This window comes from Salvelinus namaycush, chromosome 5 (assembly GCF_016432855.1).
Source record: "Salvelinus namaycush isolate Seneca chromosome 5, SaNama_1.0, whole genome shotgun sequence".
NCBI classification, from domain to species: domain Eukaryota; kingdom Metazoa; phylum Chordata; class Actinopteri; order Salmoniformes; family Salmonidae; genus Salvelinus; species Salvelinus namaycush.
Window position 1 is genome coordinate 72,276,812 of NC_052311.1, and position 18,364 is coordinate 72,295,175.

Sequence of the window (18,364 nt, forward strand, 5' to 3'; positions counted from 1 at the left end):
ATTGTTAAAATGTACAACAGAATAATTACTCTCCCTCCCCCTCTCTCATCAGCACCTTCAATCTTTTGCCAATAATTTATCAATAAGTAAACTTGTGACAGATTGATATTTTATTACAAACCATGTAAATCCATATCATTAGATTCTAAGCCACTCAGACATACACTCACACACGTTTTCCACTCAGAAACACACACTTTTCTTTCAAAATTCACTCATTCTGCGCTCAGTCTCTGGTTCTTTGTCTGTTCCACTTTCCTCAATCCGTTCCCTCTTTCTTTCACTCTCCTCTTACTTCCTGCTCCTCTCTTCAGAAGTTGCCTGCATGTTCAGTTTTGTCCAATGGTTAAGGTTGGGATTTGAGGAGGATATGCTGATCCTAGGTCTGTCCCTACAAGCATCTCTTACCTGGAGCCCCAATCAGGAGGGGCGGATAAAAGATCAGGACATGACATTACAAACAAGGAAGTGACATCATTCACGTGAGTCGCGCTCCATTTCCTCATTCTCCAAGAGGTGGGCAGGTCTATAGCGGCTCACGCCCCTCCCATCTACCACTTGGAGAGCGGGGTTTCGGCATGTGTTGTCCATGCTGCCCAATGAGGTGTACCTGTCAGGAGACGGACAGAGGACTCAGTTAGAGACTAGGACGGGGGAGTAGACAGTGAGAGGAAACAGAGGACATGCTTGATTAAGAGGTGTGTATGTCTTCTTACCCTTTATCATATAGAATACAGTAGGGCACATATAGCGTCCTCAGGAATGACCAGATATCATGATACGTCCAGTCCTGATGGAGGGAGACAGAGAGAGGGAGGGAGAGAAACCAAGAAAGAGGGTGGAGAGAGAGACAGGGAGGTAGACAAGAGAGAGAAGGAGAGAGGGAGGAAGAGAGAGCATTAGAAGTATATCACACACACACACACACACACCCTCAGAAAGGGAACATTGCAAGCATCATGTCTCACCAGCAGGGGGTTGACCCTCATGTAGTCCGGCCATCCAGGGTCAGTGAGACACATGGGTGTGAGTGTGTGTGAGTAGGGGTCACTCCTCCTGGTGCCCATACACACAGCTCTCAGCTCCGGCCTCCTCTCCTGTACCTCACTCAATGCCTGCCGAATACTGCCCTCCACTGAGAAAATCTCCAGGGCATACCTATGGGAGACAGGATGGAGCTCTGCTAAATAGTGAGCCAAAGTCTCTGTATAATAATACTGTAATAACTCTGAAAGTAAAATGTTTGCTCAAACTCAAAGATGCAAGGCAGACCAAGCTACAACCATACACAGACTTGTTGGGGACAGAAAAAAAGTACATAGCTAACACAGAGGTGCAGTATATAGGGATTGAGGAAACAACCTAGCGATGCTAACGCTAACTAGAGACCGATAGCGCACCTCTTTATTGTGTCCTGGAGGAATCTCTCCATCTCTGGGAAGGGAGAGACGATGCGAATGTACAGAGCCTTTACCTTGTCCTTACCCTCCGGATACCGCCTGTGAGGGAGGGGAAGAGAGAAAGAGAGAATAAATACGAGGTAGATTTTCCCAGTAAACAATCAATTCAGACAGGATAACACAAAATATGGGTTAAAAGTCACATATCGTCTCATTCCTTCATTCTGTCTTTATTGCCATCTCTCTCTCTCACCGTTTCAGTGCAGCGTAATATAGATGTAGTAGAGCAGTGCAGTCTTTGCCTCCATTGAAGCCCACACAGATCTCCCCTGCCGAATACTGATCCAGAGCAGTCTCTATGGTCTTCAGAGCGTTTGCCACTTTATCACCCAGAGGCGTGCCTATGGGAGATGGAGTTCATACAGACAGTTGGGGTCATGGGAAATGTAGTCACTGTCATTTTTTATGGGTACTCTACCTGTCCCTCCCTCCACCACCCCTCCCTCCTTTGCTCTCACACACACACACCGCTGTTGGCCAGTGTGTAGACCTCCTCAGTAGCGATGGACACAGGGTCCGTGACCAGGGGAACCACACTGCCTTTGGGCATCTCCTCCAGCAGCTGAGCCCGGGCCTTCTCCACCTCCTCAAAGCTGTCTGAATCCAGCACCAGCCTGACCCGGTGGTAGTTACTGAGCCAGTCAGGGTAGGAGCCCAGAGCCGCCCTCTTCCCCCAGCCCGCCTGCAGGCGGGTCAGCACCGGGGCGATCAACGCCTCGTCTGCATCCACAAACACCTACAACACAACGCAGGGGAATACGTAACATTATAACAGGCATCCATTGCAGCAGTGGTCCTGTGCAGGCTTTGTTCCAGCCCAGCACAAACACAGCTGATTCAGCTCATCAAGGTCTTGATTAGTCGATAAATTGAGTCAGATGTGTTAAATCTGAGATGGAACACAAGCCTGCCCACCCTGTGGGTCTCCAGGCCCAGGAGTCATGCGACGTTTGTCTACATATTGAAAACGTCCTGGCGACTGTGTTGTAGTGGAGCCAGACGGTTGGTCACCTCACCTCTCGTGTGTGGAAGGTGGTCCCTGAGCCAGCGAACAGGTGCTCCAGACCATTGAAGGCTCTCTCCAACAGAGACGGGATCCCAGGGAAGATGTAGACGTTACGCACACTCACCTGGGAATGACACAGAGACGGAGTCTGACACCAGCATGACATCAAGCATGTCCAGACTCTTAAGAAAGCTGGTGGCTCCAACGCACTCATATCTCCTATCATTAAAATATATTTGACCTGGTTTCAGACACTGACCATCAGGTAGAACGTTCATGTTTTCATGTTATATTACAGCGTTGAAGAATACTCATTTCTGATTGGCTAGAAGGGCATTCCAGAATGGACATTAAAACCAGATAACTGGACTAGAGGTCGAACCGATTAATCGGAATGGCTGATGAAATCGGGGCCGATTTCAAGTTTTCATAACAATCGGAAATCGTTTTTTTTTTTTTTTTTTTTTTACACCTTTATTTAACTAGGCAAGTCAGTTAAGAACACATTCTTATTTTCAATGACGGCCTAGGAACGAGGCAGAACGACAGATTTTTAACCTTGTCAGCTCGGGGGATCCAATCTTGCATTGATTACATTGCACTCCACGAGGAGCCTGCCTGTTAGCGAATGCTAAGGTAAGGTAAGTTGCTAGCTAGCATTAAACTTAACACCAAAAGAAAGATGCCCAGAGTCCCTGCTCATCTGCGTGAACGTGCTTTAGGCATGCTGCAAGGAGGCATGAGTACTGCAGATGTGGCCAGGGCAATAAATTGCAAGGTCCGTACTGTGAGACGCCTAAGACAGTGCTACAGGGAGACAGAATGGACAGCTGATCGTCCTCGCAGTGGCAGACCACGTGCAACAACACCTGCACAGGATCGGTACATCCGAACATCACACCTGCACCAGGTACAGGATGACAACAACTGCCCGAGTTACACCAGGAACGCACAATCCCTCCATCAGTGCTTAAACTGTGCGCAATAGGCTGGACTGAGGGCTTGTAGACCTGTTTTAGGCAGGTCCTCACCAGACATCACCGGCAACAACGTCACCTATGGGCACAAACCCACCGTCGCTGGACCAGATAGGACTGGCAAAAAAAAATGCTCTTCACTGACGAGTTGCGGTTGTCTCACCAGGGGGGATGGTCGGATTCACGTTTATTGTCGAAGGAATGAGCGTTACACTGAGGCCTGTACTCTGGAGCGATTTGGAGGTGGAGGGTCCGTCATGGTCTGGGGCGGTGTGTCTCACAGCATCATCAGACTGCCTCCAATGACAACCTCAATCTCAATGCTGTGCGTTACAGGGAAGACATCCTCCTCCCTCATGTGGTACCCTTCCTGAAGGCTCATCCTAACATGACCCTCCAGCATGACAATGCCACCAGTCATACTGCTCGTTCTGTGCATGATTTCCTGCAAGACAGGAATGTCAGTGTTCTGCCATGGCCAGTGAAGAGCCCGGATCTCAATCCCATTGAGCACGTCTGGGACCGGTTGGATTGGAGGGTGAGGGCCATTCCCCCCAGAAATGTCCAGGAACTTGCAGGTGCGTTGGTGGAAGAGTGGGGTAACATCTCACAGCAAGAACTGGCAAATCTGCAGACCTGAAATTTGCTGAGTGCCAAAAATGTTTTGAGGGAACATTGGTCCCTACTTTTGCAGGCATGACACAAGTTACGCTATGCTGTCAAATCCTGTCACATATTTCTAGTTTGACCAGCTGTTTTCAGATTTTTTAAAAATTTGGTTGTCATATTGGCAGGTTTGCTAGCAACAAACTATTTAGCTAGCTTCTAGCCTAGTGTTTGATATTTAATGCGATCTCCTCGTAATGAACAGTGTCGACTGTCCTGGCGAGTAGGCAAACTTTTCTAGCTATACCAGGCAAAATCGGGCATTATCAGCTCATTGTTATCGATTTATTCAAATGAATGTCAATAGAAAACATCTACTTTGCTGTTAATCTTGCTGAAGAGTTTGTGACTGTTAGCCATAGCTAGCTAGCAAGCAAGGGATAAGAATGTTGGCAGCAAGCATGGCAACGGGACAAAGAACAAACGACTGGTTCAAGTCCATAAATATCGAACTAATCATAACGAACCACTGGGTCGAGTCTTTAGCAACCAAAATATGAGTATGAATTTGCTTATATAAGTGAAAATATCAACAACAAAAAATTATACCGGAAAATGTGTGCTTAGTATTGTTTTCTTTGGCAAATGTGGTAAACGGGATAAACAGCTTAAACAAATGCAACAAAATAAACTTTGCTGTTATTCGGCTGCAGAGGTCGGGACTGTGTTGCTGTAGCTAGTTGGCTCCGCCTCATCCCGCTCTGCCGTCCGTTGTTTCCAAGGTAATGTACAGAACGTGGGCGTTTATCCCTTACATGTTAAAGGAATCAGATGATGCATTTTGCATCATAATGATGTGGCAAGTGATGCTTTACTTCTTGAAAGTCCAATATCTTGACTTGACTGCTAACATTCAAAACATTTAGGGACTGTATCAACAGTGGACTAATGAGAAAAACTAAAAATATGTTTTGGTATTTTTTAACAGTAGTCAACCACTGACCAGTGGGTAGCGTAGTGGCTGTCCAGTCTGAGGGTCAGTGCCGTAGTTGAGCTTGGCCGAGCGGGGGACCATGGCTAGCTTCATGGCTGCACTCTCCCTATCCACCACCCCAAAGAACTCCTCCACCAAACGGGTCAGCTCCGGGTGGGCATGCAGCTCCTCCTCGAACGCCATGGCAACACTCTCGAAGGTGACATCATCGTGGGTGGGGCCTATTCCCCCAGAGGTGAGCAGGTGTGTGTACTGTGGGGCCAGGAGGGCCACCTCCTTCGAGATGACCTCCTGCTGGTCAGGGATTACTGTGACACGCTGGACACACACTCCCAGCTTCCTCAGCGCTCGCGACAGGAAGGCACTGTTAGTGTCCACCGTGTGACCCTGAAAGAGAGTGGGGGGTAGAGAGAGGGAGAGAGACTCTTTAAATTAGCTAACTCCTAAGAGATAGGGACTTGGGGAGGATATTGTTTTCAGAGATCAGGCATATTCCACTCAGTACCAAAGCGCCCATCTCCAGTATCACCTTGAGTATCTCATCCCCGATGATGAGGATGGCTGCTGTGACAGCACCCCCTTTCTGTTGACAGGAGATACCGCAGCTCTGGTGATTCTGAGCCATGGTTACAGTGGTGACCTGGACCTGGGCGGCCACTCTCCTCACTCGCACTGCTGCTCTACTCAGCCTGGACACAGCCTGCAGCATCCAGACCTGAGACAGAAAGAGTGGGGGAAGAGAACCAACTAGAGAGGTAGGTAGGGAAGGAGAGGGACATGGAGGGTGAGTTATGGAGGAGTAGAGGAGAGGGAGAAAGAAAGAAAGGGGAGAATGGGTACTGAGCAGTACATACTAGTTCCAACAAGATCAAAATGTAGTCATTGGACACCAATAAGTTTGTCATCTTATTTACATAAGGCAGGGAGGGTAAACCAGGGGAGGAGTGTTACATACACAGGACTTCATCATAAATGATTGTCCAGTTAGCTACCTATTCTATTTGAAATCCAAGCATTAACTTGAAGTTAAGGTGGCTCAAATGTGTTGCTGTCTAAGTTCAAGATACATGCCTGCTGTAGTTATAAGCCACCTGCCTATCTAGAGTGGCAGCCCTCATTCTCCACATACAACACCTGTTCTGCCAGTCACATTCTGTTAAAGGTCTCCAAAGCACACACATCCCTGGGTCGCTCCTCTTTTCAGTTCGCTGCACCTAGTGACTGGAACGAGCTGCAACAAACACTCAAACTGGACAGTTTTATCTCAATCTCTTCTTCAGAGACTCAATCATGGACACTCTTACTGACAGTTGTCACTGCTTTGTATAACGTATTGTTGTCTCTACCTTCTTGACCTTTGTGCTGTTGACTTTGCCCAATAATGTTGGTACCATGTTTTTGTGCTGCTACCATGTTTTTGTCATGTTGTCATGTTTTGCTGCCTTATGTTGTTGTCTTAGGTCTATCTTTATGTATTGTTGTCTCTCGTTGTGATGTGTGTTTTGTCCTTTATTTATATTGTATTTGTTTTTTTAATCCCAGGTCCCCGTCCCCACAGGAGGCATTTTGGTAGGCCGTCATTGTAAATAAGAATTTGTTCTTAACTGACTTACCTAGTTTAAATAAAGGTTCAATTTAAAAAAGGGCGTTCTCGCCACGGTCATTCCGCGAGGAACAAGCCAGCCACAACCATTGCATTGGACCAGATACGGAAAAGGAAGCGAGACATCCCACTCGCACATATTTTTCGGGTTCATATTAAGTCTAATTAACTAAGCAGACCAGATCCAGCTGCTATCCCTAAAGCAGACCGGAACTATGACAACTATTTTCAAAGGTAAACGGCCTGCGTAAGATATCTTCATTTAGCCTATGATTGGACATCATATGCTAAAAGCTAGCTAGTTACCCCCTGCGCAACGCGCACATGAGTTTGTATGTAACCATGATCATTAGTTTAATGGCAACGTGATACCCTTTCTACAGATCATAATCTATCTCTGCTGTGACAATAGATAGCATCAATCATGTATTTGATAACCCGTGTAATCAACAGACAAGTGCTTACCCTAACGTCGCATACGTCCTCGTAATGTATTAGCCGACCAACTGCATGTCCTTCAAACCCTGGGCGGTTCTGGGGAGCCAATCAAGAGCAATAAAGTGCAATCTCTGAATCCAGAAAGCCAATGAGCTGTGAGAAGGCGAGACGGAAAGTTACCACGTGTTTGTGTAGCGGAAGTACAGGGTGTGCAGTGTTGCACTGATAACGTGGTTTTGTCTAGAAGGGATACAACTTTTTTTCGTATTAGGTTTAGCATAACGTGAGCAGTAGGTAATGAGAACTAGGTCAAGGTAATGAAAATAGTTGGGATTAGCTAAAATAAAATACTTTTGACGTCAAATTTCACAACCTGTATCCCTTCTAGACAAGACTCTGATAACATGCACCCAGAGTATGCCTACAATATTATTTTATTATAACATTATTATTATATTAGCCTCGACCAAGCAAAAACACGTGTTTTAAGCCTATCTGCAACAGAGTTTACAATTCTTACAATGATTTGTGATAAACCATAAGAAAAACAATAAGTAGGCGATAGAATGTACACTATGTAGATATGTAGACTGTCTTTTGTAGCTTAATTGGTAGAGCATGGCGCTTGGGTTGTAGGTTCGATTCCCACGTTGGATCAGTACAAAAAATTATTAAAATATGCACTCACTACTGTAAATCGCTCTGGATCGTCTGCTAAATGTAAATGTTTTTATTTTTTATTTTCTAATACTGTCAAGTACAAATATTAATATGTGCGCGTGCAAATATGGTATCTACCAGCAGCGAACTCCAGTGAACAGTATTCACTATGCATAAATGACTGGGCTACATGGAATTATCGAGACTATAGGCTATTTATCATATTTTACCTATTCAATAAGGGCCTATTCTATTATTGAACATTATTTGGTCTCAGTGATCCAATCATAAACGTTATGAACTGCTATTCAGGTTTGTTCTCGTGCTCCTCGGTCAATAAATGTTGTAGCCTATAACATAGGCATTAGTTGCACTATGCAAATAATGTGTGATTCAACAAAGACTGTGTCTATGTGGTTTAATGTCAGTTTACTCGGTTATACCGTAGGCTGGTTTGTTATTGTGGGAAGTTATCTTTTTGCGCAATCCCTTTCTGTCAAGGCCACTCAACCGCGGGCCAGGTGCAGAGAACCACACAAACTGAGTGGCAAATGACGTTACCATTTGTTCGCGGAAGTGGCTTTTTTTTGTGTTGGTAGAAAGGGGGAGGAAAGGAAGAGAAACTAAAGAAGAAAAGTTTCAGCCCTCTTTCTAAAGAAATTCATATGCACACTGTACGACAGCTGGCGATTTGAACCTTCACATTCAGCCACTTGTGTCATTTAGTTAGAGGTAGGCCTACGGGACAACAACAGCTGGGAGAAAAGAAGAGGCACAAAAGGGACAAGGAGGAAGATAGCTGGTAAGTTCTTCTGACAAAAGTTCACCACACTTCTCTGGGCATGGTTTGGGCTTGAATTTTAAGGGCTGCGTGTTGTAACGTGGTAGAGAGACGTTTTAGGACATTCGAATACTAAAGCAATAACATTCTGTCTGACAGATTAATATTATTTGCTATAGGCCGCCTTACTTTTTGTTGTGCCATCAGTTCGATGTTGGCGAAACAATCTTTTGCTGATATCTATTCTAGCAAGACCTGCTGAGTTGTGTGGCCGTACAACGAAAATATGTAGTTATTGTAACATAGCGAAATATAGCCTAGTGATACAAAGTAACTAGCCTAGGCCGCACATTAAACATTGTATCCATTCAACAGAAGTCGCAAACAACCGTGTTGTCACTTTTGGGTGTTTTCAAAATAAAAGTGGTTTTCTGCATAGGCTACTAGAAATAGTCAGTTCTGTAGGCCTGGGTCCCTGGGATATCATTACTTTCCTCACACCAAGTTGTCCAACTCTGTCATTTAAACTGTTCTGGAAACACTTTATAGACCTACATGAGTACTAATACTGTAACAAGAAAAGTAACAGCATTGTTTGTATTGACATGTTGTTTATGTACTACTATAGCAATATGGAGTTTTGTTTGTTTTTCTACACGTGGAACAGGAACTGATCACTATTCCGCTTATGTAAACTCCACAAGACCTACTATGCAATGGAAACTATGCTACCATTTTTACTATGTAAAAACATGTTAATGCAAGAATATTACTAAATGAATCCCAGTGTTACCACACAGGTTTAGAGAAACTGAATCTAAAGTCTGACTAAACAGGCTGGTTTTGGCTTTCTGTAAATGCTCTAGTTCTTTTTCAGCAACCTAATCAGAAGTTAGGATTAAACTACATTTCTGTGATGTGCAATATAGATCTTTAGCATATTGTCAAGATGGCATTCTCATGGAGATGATTTAATGTTTCAATAGGTCTAGGTTCTAGATTGTCATGGAGATGATTTAATGTTTCAATAGGTCTAGGTTCTAGATTGTCATGGAGATGATTTAATGTTTCAATAGGTCTAGGTTCTATAATGTCATGGAAGTGTAACTATTTGTTTCAGACAACAATGATAATTTAAATCATCTGTAACAATCTCTTGACTAAAACAGTGTTCTGTAGTTGGATACGTGCCTTACAGAACATTCAACAACAAGCTGTGATTCTGGGCCATTCATTAGCCTATGATTCGGGCTGTATTGGTGTGGCCAGATACGTAAACACACACAGTTGTTATGGTTACCTACACCTCAGTCTGTGATGGGACTACTGTTGTTTGACAGCTGGCCTGGTCCTGAGCCCTATACTACGTATGTGGTTTGAGGAGTTAGCGAGGTAACTTTGGTCAACTCTTGAGTTCAACTCGGGATAACTGGTACCACGACAGTGGCTCACCTTTTAGCCAGGTACATTTCTATGGCAACAAATCCAGAACTAACCTGCCCCTGGGCAGGCTTACTCAGGGTTAACTCCATGTATCCTGAATGAAGTGTCACGAGTTAAAGACCAATAAAATCAAGTAAAACATGTGTATAACTTAATACAATTATTATATGGATAGGAGTGGGGGAAAGGTGCTCGTGTATTGATAAGCACACTAAAGAAGGCATTAACGGTAATCAAATAAAGACGGCACTTCAACAAGCCTATTTTACACCACAGCCTGCTGAAATTGCAGCATAACTCTTTTCATTTTGCACAAATTAAGACGTGGTACTGACTCGCCCATGGATGGATGTTTCAGCCTTGTCTCAATGAAAAGTTTGGCGTTCGACCAGACACGTGTGACATGCATGCGCAGTTACAAGCCTGCTAGAGTTAGCAGCAGGCATATAAGCAATATCCACGGTTGTAGTACGGATGAAGCCTGAGCTGGAATGTGACTAAAGCTGGCTAGTTTTAGAAAACCCTGAGTAGATCTAGGTTTAATCATAGTATACCACTCTGATGGTTTGGAGACACCCCAGACAGACAGGGGTCAGGGATGGAGTGGATAAAGGTAGGCCTATGTGTCTGAACAGACTGCTTCATAATATGCCCAGCTCCCATATCACACACTCACACACTCCTTAAACTCACTGTCAGTGGGTTATCTCTCTGATGGTGATGAAGAGGAGGAAGGCTTGACTGACTGCTCCATGGCTGGGCCTGGGGATAATACACTCAGAGACAGAAATGTCAGTGATAGAACCGTACACACACACACACTACCAACGAATCTATTAGTCTATTTGTCAATCAAAGACATCCTGTCTGACACAGAGCTTCACAATCCACCTCAGACCCTCTCAATCAAACAGGGTCTGCCCAATCTAATGCAGACCCTATCAATCAAAAGCAGAACTAATCAGTCTTGTCTGTGTGATAAGCTTGGCTGGGTGACACCTTTCGTTAACTCCCTTTTGATTTGTCAGACAGGTGTGTGTATCTCCACTCAAAAATAAGTGTGTGCAAGCGCGTGCACGTATGCATGTGTGCGCACGTGTGCCAGCCCTTAGTTGCAATTGGCAACAGTCTTGGATTTCACTCAGCGTCAATTTGTGTATCAATATGAGGCACTGTCTGACATGTAGCTCACTGCCAGAGAAAAAAGCCAAGCAGCTGGCTAGATACTGCTCTGTGTTAGCTGGCAAGATACTGTTTCAGCTGTTGTGAGCAGCAGCAGCTTATCTGCATCGAGAAGAGGTTTTGTTTCCATGGTTTTAAGAAGATTCATATGTATGACCTTTGACTTATTTGGGTCCTTCACTGTAACACTTAATTGTGGACCCAAATAGTTTTCAGCGTGGGTGGAAACACTGTAGGAGCAGTTATCTGGGTCTCAGTGTGTGGTTGTCCGTCTCTTATAACGTAGCGGAAGAGATGGTGAGGCCTGAGCTCCACTTCCTGCCCTGCAGCCCTGGTCTGCCTCCTACTCACTTCACATAGACACTTAGACTACATGCTGAGCTGCAGACAGATTCACTCCCACATAGATACATTTAAACTAAAGTTCCACTAGTATTTACTTGATGTACATATAACTAACTGTAAGTCGCTTTGCATAAAAGTGTCTTCTAAATGGCATATATAATAATCAAGTCCCAAAGTAATTATTATGATACCACTATTCATAGATTATTAGATTTTTTGTGATACAAAACAGGGAGCTTTATCAGGGTTGCACATGCTTCATACTCAGGCCAGTAATATACTGATGCTTCCTGTCGGTCACATTTGGTCAGCACAGTTAGAGAGGCACAATCCTAATGTCTGATGTTATTAACAGGAGTACATATGAACAGGGAGCGAAAGGAACTCCTGTCCACTGAATGGAACCGAATGAAATGAATAGACTGGTTAGCTCCCGTCTCCTTTATGACATCTCTGTGCCTAATTCTGTTTTCTGCCATCCTAGGTTCATGGCATTGGGTCTGTGTGGTGTGACCTCTGTGTGGGAGGTTTGTGACTGAAACAGTTTCCTTTTAACGTCTCACATCCTGCTCTGGCCCAGAGGCTACAGTTTCCAGGGATTTCTTATTGTTTCTCTGTAAAGTGTTACACTCTGAGTTCCCTATGGTGTGCATTCTTTGTAGTGTTACACACTAATAGTTCCCCTGGCTGGCTGAGCCTGTAGTCAGAGCAGTGGTGAAGGAGTTCTCTGTCTACCATACCAGTATGTTTGTGAATAAAATGATACGACTCTAGGTTTCTTTGGGCTGTTGTCTTGAAATATCCAATTTATGTGGGCCATGAGGCTATGAGTCAGAACGAGTCTGTATAGATTTGGACAGGACAGACCTGTCCTGTGTGTTGTAAAGTATTGATCTCCGTTAAGGCCTGTTGTTCTGGACAGTAAGGTGTGTGCGCGTGCGTTTGTGTGTACAGCATTTATGGGGACCTGTAGAATTGGTTAATATTCATCAAAGCAGCAACACAGAAGGGAGAGGGACATGGGGAGAAGAGATGGAGAGAGACTGATGGGAGATAGATATCTTGTTATTCAATCAATTCTAGCAGTGACTGCCCTGAGAATCTTTGGTTTATATATGATAGCTTTGCGCACCCTTAGTGAAGACATCAAAACTATGAAATAACGCCATTATTCTACAATGTAGAAAATAGTAAAAATAAAGAAAATAATGAGTAGGAGTGTCCAAACTTTTGACTGGTACTGTATATACATTTTTACACCCAGGTTAAAACACTCACCAGACAGATTATTAGGTACATCCATCTAGTACCGGGTCAGACCCCCTTTGCCTCCAGAACAGCCTGAATTCTTTGGGACATTCTACAAGGTGTCGGAAACGTTCCACAGGGATGTTGGTCCATGTTGGCGTCATGGCATCATGCAGTTGCTGCAGATTGGACAGCGGTACATACAAGCTGTGAACGGCCCGTTCCATCTCATCCTAAATATGCTCTATTGGGTTGAGGTCTGTGGACTGACCAGGCCGCAACAGTAAACTGAACTGGCTGTCATGTTCCAGGTGATGTTTCCACTCCTCAATTGTCCAGTGTTGGTGATCATGTGCCCACTGGAGCTGCTTCTTCTTGTTTTTAGCTGATAGGAGTGGAACCCAGTGTGGTCAGGACAGGAGGCAGGCAGAATGGGAATGTGTGTGTGTTTTGAGTCTGAGAGTTGCTAAGTATGTGAGTCGGCAATAAAAAAAACTTTACTTTCAGACTGCCTGTCCCTTTTTAATAGCCGGGCAGCGGCACACATTCCAGCAAATAAACACCTGTTTCAAATAAATGCTGTGTCTAAATGTAATTGTTTACGAGTGAACTTCAGTGAGTACAGTAAAGATTGTTCAAAAGAAGATAAAGGATGAGACGGCAGTGTGGTTTGACATGGTCGGCACCACTACGGTGGATACACGAGTGAGTGAGATAATGGTGCTGAAACGTGAAATCGGGGGTGTATGATAGGCAGCCTAGTCTTTGCATGTCTGATCTGCGATGGATTTGTTATTACAATGTTTATACTGGTCACAATCAGTGTGGTAGTCTTTTCAACATTTTATTGAGCAAGAGCTGTGTGCGTTAAGGAAATAGACGCCTGGCTCAAATAGAAGTCTGTCTCTAAGCGCAGGTTGTGTTCAGTGATTAAAGCAAATAAACACCTGGGATATTAATTGAAGTTTTACAGTATTTGGTATTGAGGGATAGAGGAGGGGACAGACTTGGAGAACCTGAGAAGAAAAGAGAAAATCAATGAGAGAGCGGACAAAAGAGAGAAAGGGAAACAGACAAGAGTAAGTGAAGGAAGGAGAGCGGAAAGAGTGAGAATAAATCGAGGAGAGCGGAAGGGAGAGAGTTTCGTTTTGTTTCCCCCTATCTGTTTGTCTCACATGTAGAACTGTTAACTGGTCGGTCAGGTGGTTGGGCCTGCTGAAGGCCTGGCTAATCTAATGTCCATACCACCCCCTAATCACATTGATATACCCTCAATAACCTGACTATTTCTGGACCTGTTGTGTCACATTCCCAACACACCACCTGACACGGTTATATGTTGTGCGTGTGTGTACACTTATGACGGATTTTGGGAAGGAAAGCTGTTGTCTGGATTTATTTGACTAGTTCATGTTAGTAATTCCTTGCATTCCACAATGTGTGTCTGAACATGCTCAATACACACTAGAGGTCGACCGATTTATGATTTTTCAATGACGATACCGATTATTGGAAGACCAAAAAAAGCTGATACCGATTAATCGGCCAATTATTTTTTTTACATTTACTTATTTATTTGTAATAATGACAATTACAACAATACTGAATGAACACTTATTTTTATTTAATATAATACATCAATAAAATCAATTTAGCCTCAAATAAATAATGAAACATGTTCAATTTGGTTTAAATAATGCAAAAACAAAGTGTTGGAGAAGAAAGTAAAAGTGCAATATGTGTCATGTAAGAATGCTAACGTTTAAGTTCCTTGCTCAGAACATGAGAACATATGAAAGCTATTAACATGAGTCTTCAATATTCCCAGGTAAGATGTTTTAGGTTGTAGTTATTATAGGACTATTTCTCTCTATATGATTTGTATTTCATATACATTTGACTATTGGATGTTCTTATAGGCACTTTAGTATTGCCAGTGTAACAGTATAGCTTCCGTCCCTCTCCTCGCTCCTACCTGGGCTCGAACCAGGAACACATCGACAACAGCCACCCTCGAAGCAGCGTTACCCATGCAGAGCAAGGGGAACAACTACTCCAAGTATCAGAGCGAGTGACGTTTGAAACGCTATTAGCGTGCACCCCGCTAACTAGCTAGCCATTTCACATCGGTTACACCAGCCTAATCTCGGGAGTTGATAAGCTTGAAGTCATAAACAGCGCAATAGCTGATGGCAAACGCACGAAAGTGCTGTTTGAATGAATACTTACGAGCCTGCTGCTGCCTACCATTGCTCAGTCAGACTGCTCTATCAAATCATAGACTTAATTATAACATAATAACACACAGAAATACGAGCCTTTGGTCATTAAAATGGTTGAATCCGGAAACTATCATTTCGAAAACAAAACGTTTATTCTTTCAGTGAAATACGGAACCGTTCCGTATTTTATCTAACAGATGGCATCCCTAAGTCTAAATATTGCTGTTACATTGTACGACCTTCAATGTTATGTCATAATTATGTACAATTCTGGCAAATTAATTACGGCCTTTGTTAAGAATAAATGGACTTCACACAGTTCGCAATGAGCCAGGCGGCCCAAACTGCTGCATATACCCTGACTGCTTGCACGGAACGCAAGAGAAGTGACACAATTTCCCTAATTATAAGAAATTCATGTTAGCAGGCAATATTAACTAAATATGCAGGTTTAAAAATATAAACTTGTGTATTGATTTTAAAGAAAGGCATTGATGTTTATGGTTAGGTACATTGGTGCAACGACAGTGCTTTTTTTCACGAATGCGCTTGTTAAATCATCACCATTTGTCGAAGTAGGCGCATCGACTATATGCAACACAGGACACGCTAGATAAACTAGTAATATCATCAACCATGTGTAGTTAACTAGTGATTATGTTAAGATTGATAGTTTTTTATAAGATAAGTTTAATGCTAGCTAGCAACTTACCTTGGCTTCTTGCTGCCCTCACGTAACAGGTAGTCAGCCTGCCACGCAGGCTCCTCGTGGAGTGCAATGTAAGGCAGGTGGTTAGAGCGTTGGACTAGTAAAAAAAAAATTGCCCATATCGGTGTCCAAAAATACGGATTACCGATTTGTAATGAAAACTTGAAATCGGCCCTAATTAATCGGCCATTCCGATTAATCGGTCGACCTCTAATACACACACACACAGTCTTTGGTATGTGGGGATACAAAAACAGCTTGCCTAACGTGTGTGTGTACCTTTTGCGCTCACCTGAGCAAGGAGGTCACATGACTCTCCACAGCTGATCCCGGGAGCAATGCATGCTCCAAGTGTTTGTGAGGGGATCCTTTAGGAGAACTATGATTCACTACATCTACAACGCACAGTGATTGGTTAAGAGTGTGTGTACCGTGTGCTGATCTGCGCTTGGTGTTTTTAGGGTTACAGACACTCACAGGCAGTCAGTGTTGTCCCATGGAATACGTGGTAAGAACTTGAGACAGAGGCATATGGGTTGCTGGTTGCTCCTCCCACTGTCAGCATCTCCCTGCTGTAAAGGACATTGTTTATTTGTCTGTCTAAGCCATTTAGAGCTATATATATATATGTGTGTGTGTGTGTGTGTGTGTGTGTATAACGCTGATGCAGGGCCTGGTGTGGGGTTGCTGTGTGTGCGTTCAACAATCATAACAATCACTCTGTATACTGCTGTGATCTGTATGGTGAACGGTGTCATCACACTGTGGGTGTGCGGTCAACAATCACTCTGTATACTGCTGTGATCTGTATGGTGAACGGTGTCATCACACTGTGGGTGTGCGGTCAACAATCACTCTGTATACTGCTGTGATCTGTATGGTGAACGGTGTCATCACACTGTGGGTGTGCGTTCAACAATCACTCTGTATACTGCTGTGATCTGTATGGTGAACGGTGTCATCACACTGTGGGTGTGCGGTCAACAATCACTCTGTATACTGCTGTGATCTGTATGGTGAACGGTGTCATCACACTGTGGGTGTGCGGTCAACAATCACTCTGTATACTGCTGTGATCTGTATGGTGAACGGTGTCATCACACTGTGGGTGTGCGGTCAACAATCACTCTGTATACTGCTGTGATCTGTATGGTGAACGGTGTCATCACACTGTGGGTGTGCGGTCAACAATCACTCTGTGGGCAACACTTTGTAACGCTGACGTGTTGACGTGGGTTCTGTGGTTCTCTCCCTGATTCTGTCTCTCTAGCGGTTCTGCAGTTCTAGATCTTCTGTGTTTCTGTCTGAATCTCGGTTCTCACTTGGTCCACTGATCACTTTGGTTTTCTTTTTTCTTTTTAAGACTTGAAGAATATGTATCTTGACAGCCACATCAAGTGTATTGTTTCTGTTGTTACTGTCCTGTTTGTGAGATAATAACCTGTTCTTTACCAGCGGTGAACTCAAGTGGTACAGTAGCTGCTTGGTTATTGTCAGGTTAAGTGTCCATATTTGGCAGTGTACATCAATGCCCTCAAATCAGCCTGCATCTCTGGTCTGTGTGGTCTGTCTGTCTGGTCTGTCGAGAGAGAGACTCTCCCCTCCCTCTCTTCCTCTGTCTGTTTCCCTCCTCTTTTCTCTTTCCCTCCGTCTCAATTCAATCTCTCCCTCTGGTTCTCAGGTTACCAAACAGGAATAAGGGGGAGGAGCCTTTTAGAGGGGAAACAGCCCATGTGGGCTCTACTATCTCCATCCCCTCCTCCATCCATCCCTCTCTCCTTCCCCTCCTCCATCCATCCCGTTGTCCTTCCCCGTGTGTGTGTGTGTGTGTGTGTGTGTGTGTGTGTGTGTGTGTGTGTGTGTGTGTGTGTGTGTGTGTGTGTGTGTGTGTGTGTGTGTGTGTGTGTGTGTGTGTGTGTGTGTGTGTGAGAAAAAGGGAGAGAGCAACGCTCAGTGCACACGCGTGCATATACTGTTAAATGATTTAGACTGCAAAGTGGGAGAGGGGAAAAGGGGAGGAGGGAGGGAAATGGAACGAGAGAGGGAGGGAAATGGAACGAGAGAGGGAAAGGGAAGGAGGGGTGAGCGGATGAGACAGAGGAAAAAAGCAGCAGCGCATGAGCGAGAGAGAGAGGCGGCATCACCCAGACAGACAGATAGACAGAGAGGGAGAAGAAGAGGATAGACAGCGGGCTCGTCTCTCACTGACAGAGCTGGAAGGAAAGCAAAGGGTGATGAGAGAGCGAAGCAAGAGGAGGAGAGGAAGACAATGAAGGAGTGCTGTTGTTCAGCCCTGCCGTTCTGCTGTTTCACATTCCGCTGAGACGGGGAAGAGAGGAGGCGGACAAGCGGAGGAGAGGATATGAGATCTGGCAATGACTTTGTGATTTAAACGAGTGGAAGAGAGGAGAGAGAGAGGGTGTTTAAACATGAATATGGTTCTGATGTGAATATGGAGCTCTGTTAATACCATGCTACGGATAATCACCTCTACTCTGTCTAACCCAAAATAAGGAACAATTGTTTTACATTTTTCATTCACTCTTGAAGCAAAGGAAGAGTTCTCAAGGAATTTATTCACAACTCAAAACAAAACAAAAACATTTGGGGGGGTAAAATAAACAATTATAGGTGGAAAAAACCTGCTCTGCAGATTATTATACAATCACCACCTTTGTCGTTACTGACCT

The 18,364-nt window shown here is 44.2% G+C and overlaps 2 protein-coding genes across 2 annotated transcripts in view; one reads left to right on the forward strand and one right to left on the reverse strand.

Annotated features, from left to right (window-relative positions):
• Window positions 1-87: 87 nt before the first annotated feature.
• Window positions 88-7,197, reverse strand: LOC120048879 (FAD synthase-like). Its single transcript, XM_038995182.1, has 10 exons — window positions 7,112-7,197; window positions 5,573-5,790; window positions 5,053-5,430; window positions 2,477-2,590; window positions 1,929-2,196; window positions 1,654-1,801; window positions 1,401-1,499; window positions 969-1,158; window positions 717-790; window positions 88-610 (listed from the first exon to the last, which is right to left on the reverse strand). Exons 2-10 carry the CDS (start codon window positions 5,750-5,752, stop codon window positions 475-477), a joined length of 1,587 nt encoding a protein of 528 aa, XP_038851110.1. The 5' UTR covers window positions 5,753-5,790; window positions 7,112-7,197; the 3' UTR covers window positions 88-474.
• A 1,095-nt stretch (window positions 7,198-8,292) lies between these two features.
• LOC120048880 (SHC-transforming protein 1-like) overlaps window positions 8,293-18,364 on the forward strand; it is a 28,421-nt gene continuing 18,349 nt past the window's right edge. Inside the window, exon 1 of the mRNA XM_038995186.1 lies at window positions 8,293-8,546. The gene's annotated coding sequence lies outside the window, so the exon portion shown is untranslated. The remainder of the gene's footprint in view (window positions 8,547-18,364) is intronic.